Genomic DNA, 10650 nt, shown 5'->3' with positions numbered 1-10650 from the left:
TGATCATGTCAGGTATGGAGCTGGAACAGGACCTGATCACTTGATGCCACCACTGCACTTTTGATCCTCCTGTCTGTTCAGTCTGGTGTGATTCCAGTTGAGCCTGAGCCAGATTTCATCCAGTCTGTGATTGGATTTCAGCTGAGGCTGAGATGGTTTTCTTCAGATATCTGCTTAACTGAAATTGATATTTCAATAGATAATAGATATTTCCAGCCAGCAGCCTCTGGCACTCTTTCTGTGTTAGGTCTGTGCATCACTCAAACATTTGATAAATCCAGTCAGTCACTGCTGTTCATGTGGTTTATTTACAAAAATGTGACTTTTCAAAAGTCAAAAACTCAAACTGGGAGGGATGCAGATATAACCCTTCTGTTACAAAAATATTGATATAATTTCATATTCTTACAGTTTCTACAAAACATCTGTCACTTCAAACATTCCACGACTTTCTCTGGTCATCCAGATGGACTTCAATGTGCAACATTATCACATGTTTCCTAACAGCGGATATTTCACAAACATTTACACAAAAAAGCTTCTTGGCAGCAGCGGCGACAGCACTGGTTGACCAGAAAATGTCCCACATTCTGGAGGCGGAGCGGAGGCTGACCGTGTCGCTTCAGTCTGGTTGGTCAACTCTGTGGCTCAACTTCATTTGAATTTACCAGCATGGCCAGCAGGTTCACATTTCTGGTGTGAGTGTGTGTGTGCGTGTGTGTGTGTGTGTGTGTGTGTCCTTGTGCTTTGCAGCAGCTTTCATTTGTATATACATTTTCTTTTAATGAGGGTCTCTGGGGTTTGGGTTAGCAGATATTTCAAAGGCACTGTGTAAGCACATTTGAGTGGCTGCTGCCCATGTGTGTGTGCGTGTGTGTGTGTCGTGGGGGTCTAGAGCGTAATCTGATAAGGGATCTGGCCCCAGCTGTCGTTGAGTTCAGGGTAGTTCAAGGTTGGAACATGAGCCAGAGAAATCCGTGTCATCCTGGAGAGAGCAGGAAGAGGGACACAGCGGCAGTGATTAGTAATGTATCAGTCAGATGGTCGCCGCTGCTTCAAAGAGCATCTTGAACCAGCTGCTCTCTGTCCACTCACACACCAACATCCCAGCAGGGTCACATGGGCAACCAGCACATTCAGACGACTCCTCTGAACACACTCCCAACATTTGGGAAGTGAAAGGTTAAAAAGAGCAGACAGATTTTAAGGGAGCAGAACTGTGTTAAACTCCTCCTTGGGTCAAAGTTCACATGAGTGTTAAAATCAGGTATTTTGACTGCTGCTGTGCTCAGGTCTCTTCACATTCTTCCCTCCTCACTCAGCTCTCTGGAGCATCACAGGCTTGTTTAGCAAAGGGCTGAGAGTCTCACACACCCATCAAACCCGTCCACACGTCAGAGTCCCCTCACCTTCCTGACTTGACAAGCGTTGTTGGGTTGGAGGAACTTCTGTTTCAGGATCATTATGGTTCTGACTGGTCCACTCGGTCCATCTTTCCCTGGGTTCCCCCCTGTCTCCTTCAATGAGTCTCCCCAGCTGCATCAGGGTGTCTTCATCCTGGTTTGTATTTCTGATGAGCACAAAAGTGTCTCTCATCACCATGGAGCCGCTCACCTTCTGTCCACTGATTTCTTTGGTTGTCAAAACTTCAAATAGCGAAGCTGGACCTCACCTATCACTGAGGTTCATCTGGGATTGGAACACGCTGGTGCCCTGGCTGAGTGCCAGACTGTAGCTCTCATCGCAGCAGAGAGACGGAATTAGATGGACCGGCCCTGAGGGTCACACACACACACAACCACGCAAGATCACCCATTTAAAAGTGCCAAAATCCTCCTCATATGTGAACACACATAGAGGAAGTAAAAAAGAAGTAAGAATCAGAGCTGCGATGTACCACAGGTGTGCCCAGGGCCCAGGTGACACTGGCAGCAGGGTCTGTGAGGGAAGTCATGGAGCCAGTGAGGGTCCAGGCAGGACAGCTCTGCTCCGCTGTAGGGACAATCATGGGACCTCAGCGAAGCTGCTGAGGAGAAAGGAAGGGGACATGGCCGACAATGAGAAACCTTTATGCAGATGCTGGCGGCATCAGATCATCCAGATGGTGAAATCACCTTTAAACCCCGAGTTGAGATGAAGGATGAGCTGTTAGATGGAGCAGCCAAGTGACGGCTCACACCTTGCTGCCTACGTTACTGAGGAACAGTAATGCAGCCTCTACCTCGGGTCCCTTCTCATGCTCAAAACATTTTCAGGGTGAAGAATGTTGCTCATGATTTAAGCTACCACAAATATGCAACATCAGGATTTAATAAGGCCGTTGAGCTCATGGCTGCCACATGGAGCAGCTCTACTAGAGATACATGATCTTAGACCGTCTACTAGCACTGCTCACCAGTTCTCAAGCTCTGTGTTGTGGCCCCAGTCGGGCCCAGACAACACAATCCCCCTCTGGCTCTGCAATATAATGGCAGCACCTGAGGGGGGGGTCAAAGTTCCAAAGCACATGCCGGGGACACAGATCATTCATCCCAGACTTCTGAAAAAACAAAACTGTTCTGAATCCTGTCACCATCAAAGTGCAACGGACCAGAACATTGAAAGTTCCTCAAAGCTTGTCTTAGTGTCCTCCACAGAGACCATGACCCTTCACTTAGATGGGCCTTGTCCATTCATAGAGGGTGGAAATGAAGCCTTCAGTCTCCTCATAGCAGACGGAACCTGCTACGTCAGCAGAGCTGGACCTCAGGTCAGGCTGGTCCTAGATATGCAGGAACTCACCGCTGGGTTTCTTCTCCAGCAGCTGCCTCTTGCAGTAGATAACACACAGGACCAGTAGGGCCAGCAGCACCGTGGCCAGAGCGCTGCAGATGACGGCGGCCAGGGCCACGTCCCGTGGGCTGGTCGCCACCGGGGGCAGCGGCACCAAGTTCACGCGCCCACTACCTGTGAGAGGAGACCAGAGAGTTGAAGAACATCCATTTAACAGGCACGGTCATATAAAGAGTGAGCGAGAAAAGTAAAAAGACCAGCTGTGGGGCGTTAATCATGAATCTGGGCTCTATGAGGGGAAATTAGCAGGTAACCAAAGGTTGGACCCAGTCAGGTGAAGAACGCTTCAGTCACTAGATCCTCCTAAACTGGACCAGATGAAGCTTTACACTTGTCCCAGGAGAGCTAAAAAAAACAGTCCTTCCATTTTAATTTAGTGGCATGTTCCTCTGGAAACCCACGTTTGAATGCAAATCTGTTGAAATACTTTTATCACATAAGTCAGTGGAGATGGATGTCCTGGATTCAGTGGTTCAGTCTCAGTGTGGGTGCAGAATATCACAATTACACAAAATAACAAATATGGAAGATAAATCTGTCCAGATGACACAGCAAGAAGTTGAAAAAAGCAAAATATAACAGCTTAACAAAGTATGGACTGACCTTTATAGTCAAAACCTCAGAAAGTTCCTGATTCAGATCCCAGTTAAAGTGTGTGTGTGTGTGTGTGTGTGTGTGTGTGTGTGTGTGTGTGTGTGTGGGAGGTGTCGTCCTTCTCTGGTTAAAAGAAAGACATGCTGGTTGTCTTTGTGAAGTCTAGTAAAAGAATCTTCACAACTCCACCACTAACACCTGGAGCTGGTGGTGTGTGTGTGTGTGTGTGTGTGTGTGTGTGTGTGTGTGTGTGTGTGTGTGTGTGTGTGTACGTGCGTGTGTGTGTGTGTGTGTGTGTGTGTGTGTGTGTGTGTGTGTGTGTGATAAGCAGTAAAATCACAAAGGAGGTGCATTGTGTGGGTAAAGCACAGCTATAATATGTGAGTGCTGTGTTTATATCTGGTCTTTATTGCAGATCCAACTCTTCATCTGCTCTACGACTGATGTCTGATTGTTATCTGAGGCTAAGCAGCTGCAGCAAACACACTCCAACAATGGCTCATTCAAGAGGCTTCACCTGCTGATCATATCTGCTCAGAGCAGACCAGTCAACCACAGGAGCTCTTCACACATCACAAGAGGGGGTCAGGAATTGAACCCTCTGCATCAACATACACGTAGGAAGTATATCAGGTAATAACCAGAGAATCTAAGACATGACAAATACTGCATAGTCAGCAGAGTTAGGTAAACATCTGTCTACACACCAAGGGCGTCCACACTTTACTCTCTGAAGCTTTGGTTTGGTTTAATCTTAAATTCAGCCTCCTCCTCCACTTCAGCTCTGCTGCTGACTCTCATCATGTGCAGGTTGGATTACAGAATCTAAACTCTTGTTTTGGATTTCATCTTCATAACAGTGGGCGAGCCGCACGCAGAGGCGGCACGTATTCATAGGAAATCGCCTGTCAAGACAAGCAGGGGAGTGCTCAACATCAAAGGTTCCACTACATTCGCCCCGTTTACAGGGATAATATTACATCTGAGACTGAGGTTTCTGCTGAGCTGGTGTGATTATCATTAGAGAGGGAGACACAAACACGGCCGCTAGAAAGGGTCCTCCTGTGTGTGTGCGTGCGTGCGTGTGTGTGTGTAATGTGTTGAATTTGTTGGGTGATGCAACAAATGAAAGGCTGGATGAGGAAACCTGACAGATCTGTGGTTAATCCACACATCTCCCATCAAAGCTGCTGGGCTGTGGTGGGGAAACACTGGATGTCATGTGATGTGGCAAAACCACAATTGTTGCCTCACAACTGCATCATTATACCTGTGATGCTTTTTAAAGGCATTGATTCTCATAAATAGTAGTGTTTGGTGTAAGCAGTTACATTTCCATCCGGTGGTTCTGTATTTATCTACTGTTTTCACTGGCTCTATACCTGCACATAGATGTTAAGGTCCACAGAGACCAGGTTCTGCTCATGGTTTCTTTCTTTTAAAAGTAGGTTTTTCAATATAATATAATGTAAATCATCCCACAACCAACATCGATGCTGCTGTTCACCCTTTCTGTGTTCTCTATGTAAAAAACAAATCTAATCTTCCAAATTTGAGAAGCAGAAATTGTGTGTGTGTGTGTGTGTGTGTGTGTGTGTGTGTGTGTGTGTGTGTGTGTGTGTGTGCGTGTGTGTGTGTGTAAGCAGTCTGAGCTCTACCGTGACTCCAACAGATGAAACACATTAAAGAGGCTGAAGGAATCCATAAAACACACTCTTTTTTTTTTTTTACTTGGCCCCAAAGAGCCACTGGGGGAAAGGAGAAGAAGAAAGTGGCGGGAGGGGGGGGGGGGTTAAGATTTACAGTCCAGCCCATACTTAGATGGCCTCTCCTGCACAGCTGCACCATCGCGCTAGGCCTCCATGGCCTATTACATTAGAGAGAGCTCCCTTTTAAGATTTCACCACCCTCCTCAAGATAAGAGGGGGGCAGACTCTGTTCCATGTCCTCTACCGAGGGTCTCCTCAACCCTCACAGGGGGGCAGATGCAGGAAGCCACGTCCTCCCAAGGCACCAACAGTAATGCCACTCACAACACAAGAAAGGACTGAACAGGCACCAACTTCAAACCCAAACAAACAGCAGAGGCACTGATGAATACCAGCTTTCCCCACTACCACACAGCCACATCCTTTTCTTGAACACAACGGCTCCTGTGGAACAGCTGCACCTTCCTCTGACATCAGGAACTCACAGACAATTACCCAATGTAAAAGTTCACTCTCCGCTGGGTCTTTATGTGTGAACCAGAAGGTCAAACTTCATTACTTTCAATGGCCAAAGGTTCACTAGATCCAAACTGGGTGCTGAGCTAATTTATCCCTCTGTAGGCAAACCTGCTGTTTATTGTTCACATGGTTGTCAAAAGGAATAGTTATCTACAGCTCTTTGGTTCTTCATGGGACTAAATTAGGCCCCCTTTTCATGTATACATCTTTAAACAAACACTTTTACAGGCAAATGTTCTGGTTCCTCCCAGCAGAACCAACCGATTAGTGAACAGCTGCTTTACTGTACTGAAATGGATGTTAGCTACTGATCAAAGGAAATGCTACAAGCTAACACAGACCACCGGTGGACCCCCGACCTAGGTGGCTGAGGCTCGAAGTTGGTGCTTCACATATGCTGCTCTATGGCCTGGGGGTAGGTTTAAAACAGCAGTGGTGTCTCATTTTAGACTATGGGAAACCTGTTTGTGTGATGTAGAAACTGTCATCATGGTAATGCTTGAGAAGAAGAAAAATGCTCACAGTGAGGCTCATACGGAGGTGGAGCGTCTCCACATGGGATACACTCCATATCCTGGAAACCTCTTAGCTTGGTCTTCCTGTAATATCTGAAAAAAGAGGGATACTTTAGAAATATGTTTGATGTCTGGCAGCTAAGTCCAATAAGAAATCAGAGACACATTCTTGTGATTGTAATTTTTACGGATGTACATTTAAAAAAAGAAGCAGAAATTGCGCTTATTTCCTGTGAGCTTTTATACACTTGTTATTGTAAAGGCTGCTGACTGACCCCGGCAGACAGTCTCCACACACGGCATTACTGGTGCTGGAACAGTTGCCCTTCTGGAAGCGGTTGATCAGGCCACAGTCCAGGCAGGGTTTGCACTTCTGCAGGCTCCGGTCCTCTTTGAAGCGACTGTTCCGACAGGGCACACACCGGGCACCCTCTCCATAGCCAAAGCCACATTCCTGGAAGGATTAAAGGGAAAAATACACCGGCTAAGAGGTGGGGTCAGTAGAATGAGGAGAGAGTAGCTAGAGAAAGGAGGGCTTCAGTCTGAACGAGCAGGGGTCCAGCATTAAAGAATGATCTTGGCTAGCAGGATCAGAGGAGAACAATGATCTGCCTCTTTAGAGAGTCCATCTTAAACTGGAAATAATCTCCCTGACTCTCCCAGTATGAATGAGTGGCCTTCCGCTGCAAGACCCAGAAAGGCCAGAGATTTAAATAATAAAGGCCCTGAGGGACACCCACTGTTGTATTATTGCAGGTTTATTGCGGTGTTTTTGTGCGACTGCCTCCCCAGGCGGACCCAGAGATGGTCCTGTTGACCAAGAGGCCAGCAAGCAAAGGAAACACTTTAGGGAGAGGCCAAAGGATCATGGAGAGGTACGTAGGGAGAAGATGAATACTCTTTGTGTTAAACAATTCAAAGTGCACGTAAAAAGTGCAGCTTTTAACAGCGACGAGCGACCGAGCTGAACACTAAACCAAGTGTTAATTATTCAACAGCAGAATCTGCTTTTAAAATCATAACTAAGCAAAGTGTCTCGAGAGCTCTCTGAATGAATATTCACAATTTTGACTTCAACTCATCAAGAACAGCAAAAATCCATTTACAACACGGCATCAGCAGGTATGCGTATCTTTTCAGGTAAAAAAGAAAGTTTTTTTATTCTCTGGCACCAAATTCACTTAGCGATAAAGTGCATCCTTTGTGGCAGGTGACCTTCAACATCTTGTGATAACATCAAAATTGGTCACTTAACAAGAAAATGGATTAATCTCAGGTAATCAGCTCCATCACCAGCCATCGGCTAGCATTTTAATAGTAATCCAAAACCAGCCGTAGGATATCTCAGGTGCTCATGTATCATCAAATCGGGGGCTCTCTCATCTCGCTTTTCTCCTCGCGCGTGTCCCCTTTCACTACCCGGGCACGCAGCCTTACAGGAATGTGGACGCCAGCGACCCTGCAAGAGACCTGAGCAAGGAGGGGTTGCTCCAGCAGAAGATGAAGATTTCTGTTTCTGCTAAAGAGTCTGAAGCCTGAGGTCCATCAGAGACCCTGACCACACCACCAGGAGGGGGTTGATGCCACATCCAACCCCTCGTGCTGCCAACTCTGCTCTCTGATGGTTTTATCTCAGATCATCAAGGTGCCATGTATGTTTTCTTTTATCTGTGCTCACAAAGGCCAACAGATCTGAGGCTCTGCACTCCCTCAGACCAGTTTGGCAGCTCAAACAAAGACCTTCCCCAGTGGAACCCTCCGATGGTGAAGTTATTATCACACAAAAACACACAAGCGCCATCAAAACCAGCCAGCTTCTAAAGCTCCCAGAAAAGATCTCTTTTATGATCTAATGTCACAGAAACTCCACTAAAGGAGTCAAATGAACTATTCTACAAGCATGTCTGCTTCTGTCTGATGGTTTTGTTGCCCACTCACACAAAGCAAACCACTTTAAAAGGTTTCGAGATAAAAGAACTCAACCTGGTTCTTAAATTGCAGGAGCATTTATATCAATCCTCAGAATGATGAGAACTAGAACTATTCCATCAAAAGCACCCCCACTGTTACTCCTGATCTCCACCTGGGTTTCCCTGTCACACTCCCCCAGCAAGGGGGCTTTAGATCAGGATGGTATTTAAAGTAGAAGAGACGAACCCTTTGTGGTAATAAATGTAAGAGCGGTAGTTAATCTGTCTATAAAACAGTTACGCAGCTTCCATTTCTATACAACACTTTGAGTTAATTTTGAGTGAGAGCCATAAACCAGCAGATGCTTCAGATCACATTCCACTGCCATATCTCCAGATCTGCTGCAGGCGAGACAGCCAACCACAACAGCAGCGTGGAGCGAGAGCTGGCTGGGATCTGAAGCATGTTCAGACCCACAGATATTTCTGAGATTAGAAGAGAACCACAGCGGGGCAGCCGCTCCACTAAGCGGCCTCCAAACTCTGTACCTTAGTCAAACCGGTCGAGTCTGGGACAGCAACACATTTGTTTCCTCTCTCTCTCTGACTTTGTGACCTTTTTCCTCTCCAGAGGTGCAGCCTGCTCCCACAGAGCTTTCATCCCCTTTGGTCACCAACTTTTATTCAGCACCATCCAGAAAAGTTTATCCAGTTTCCCAACAACTTGTCCCTCTTCAACCCAACACAACTGCAACTCTCTGAACCCAGATGGAAGTATTATCTGAAACTGGCTGTTTTAGCTGCTCCCTCTGGGTGCTTCCTTTAGCTAGACTTAATGTGACCAGGCTAATTGATGTTTGTCGGCCGTCAACGTCCAGAGAGTAACTACCAGAGCAAACTGGGCCACATTCCTCTGCATCTCTATGGCAGCAGCACAGAGTGACTCCAAAAGTCTTCTGTTTCCCCCCCTGCTGTTCCCAGTGAGGATAGATGATCTTTTACAGATTTACAGTTTTACAGATCTCAGATCAGAAGTTGTGGCTCTGGGAAACTCGGCCGAGGTCTTAACGCCCCCTTAAAAATGAAGCAGCCAATTATTAACCAGAACCACAGGGTGGCTGCCTACATTCATGCCCACTGAGCTGGCAAAGAAACACAAGGCCTACTGAAGCGTAGCACCGACCGCAGAGCACATGTCTGTGTGCACGGAGATTAAAGGCAACCAGGTTTAAATGCATGTGAGCAACAGGCATCTACAGCACCTTGAGAGGGAGTAATCAGTTCATGCCAGAAGGGAGTTCACCTAAGAGAGTCACCATTGATTCAAAGGCAAATCGGCCAGCCAACTGCTCTGAATCAGCCACTAATCCAGCTGTTGGGAACAGCTGTTGGTGTCAAATCGGCACGGTGAGATGAAGGTGTTTACAACGAAGTGAGCAAGAAGAATTTCAGGACTGCCTTTTCTCTGGCCGACGCTCCTTTCTGCACACCGCCCCAAAGGTCTTTGTGTTTATCAATGAAGAAAAAAAGAAAAATCGTGTTTGGAGCTTTCACTGCCTCTACGGAGACCTGTTGGTACAGAGCACACAAAACCTGTGGCCAAGGTGGGGGGAAGCAGTGCCAGTCAGGAAAGCAGCAAGCTTAGGCATGGCTGCTTCAAAGAGCGGAGACAATACGCAGGAGGTGCCACGAGGGGAAAACAATGGCAGCCATTCATCTGCAGAAGGTCAAAAGTATGGGTGTGACTGATTAAAGAAGGGTCGGCATGCTACAAAAGCTCAGAAGAGCTTGGCTGCTCTCTGCATGAAAGAGAGGAAGTAATAAATAACGTCGGTGCACTCGACAAGATAATCTTTGTGAAACAATTGTGTCCATTCTTTTCATGAAGTCCACTGGCTGACGTTTGCTGGATGTTTTCTTTTCACTGCAGCTTCAGGGAAGTTGATTTAAGTGATCTTTTGTGTTATTACACTTCCTTTTCCCCTAAATAAACAGGTGAGGGGCTGAAACCTCCCCTAACCTATGTAGATTCCTTGAAGTTAGCCTGTAATATGTGGTGAAACACTTGAGTAAAGCACTGGGTACTGACCTTTGACAGCTCCTGTCCTGCATCACACTGCTTGCAGGCTTTGCAGTTCCCAAACCGGTCCTTGTACTCCTGTTCCCGGCACTCCCTGCTCTGCTCCTCGGCCCTGGCAGGAACCTGAGAGGAGCAGCCATTGATGTGAGTTAGAGATTGCTGCATTTCATCATCACTTTAATCCACAGGAGTCAGGCTGAACCAGAGCCGTGCTGCAGATCTCAGTTCCGACGCTACTGAGGTGGAATCAGATCTGAAATCACATCCGCTCTCAGGAGGAACCGGGCGACTCGGTGTTGCAGAGGCTCAAAGGAAACAAAAGTGAAGCGCAACACTGTTGCCGCACGAAGAGCAGATCCAGTTCAGACGTGAGTGGGTGTTCACATCTGACCAAACGGAACCAAAGGACAGGAGCAGAACCAGCCTGTCCAGACTGGAAACAGGTGCTTGTTTCCTGTATATCCTTCAGCAGCTGCAGCCAAATTCCTCTT

At 46.9% G+C, this 10650-nt stretch overlaps 1 protein-coding gene across 4 annotated transcripts in view; it reads right to left on the bottom strand.

Annotated features, from left to right (window-relative positions):
- Window positions 1–281: 281 nt before the first annotated feature.
- tnfrsf19 (tumor necrosis factor receptor superfamily, member 19) overlaps window positions 282–10650 on the bottom strand; it is an 11921-nt gene continuing 1552 nt past the window's right edge. For 3 of the 4 annotated variants that reach the window (XM_029844245.1, XM_029844244.1, XM_011608256.2), the window contains 8 exons: window positions 10169–10282; window positions 6445–6623; window positions 6177–6262; window positions 2782–2946; window positions 1898–2026; window positions 1673–1775; window positions 1410–1570; window positions 282–985 (listed from right to left, as the gene is read on the bottom strand). In XM_029844245.1, the coding sequence (XP_029700105.1) occupies window positions 981–985; window positions 1410–1570; window positions 1673–1775; window positions 1898–2026; window positions 2782–2946; window positions 6177–6262; window positions 6445–6623; window positions 10169–10282 (942 nt within the window). In that variant the 3' untranslated portion in view covers window positions 282–980. The remainder of the gene's footprint in view (window positions 986–1409; window positions 1571–1672; window positions 1776–1897; window positions 2027–2781; window positions 2947–6176; window positions 6263–6444; window positions 6624–10168; window positions 10283–10650) is intronic. The other variant, XM_011608257.2, reaches the window with a different exon arrangement.

The sequence above is a fragment of the Takifugu rubripes genome, chromosome 11 (genome assembly GCF_901000725.2).
Source record: "Takifugu rubripes chromosome 11, fTakRub1.2, whole genome shotgun sequence".
NCBI classification, from domain to species: domain Eukaryota; kingdom Metazoa; phylum Chordata; class Actinopteri; order Tetraodontiformes; family Tetraodontidae; genus Takifugu; species Takifugu rubripes.
This window is presented reverse-complemented; position numbering and strand designations above follow the sequence as displayed.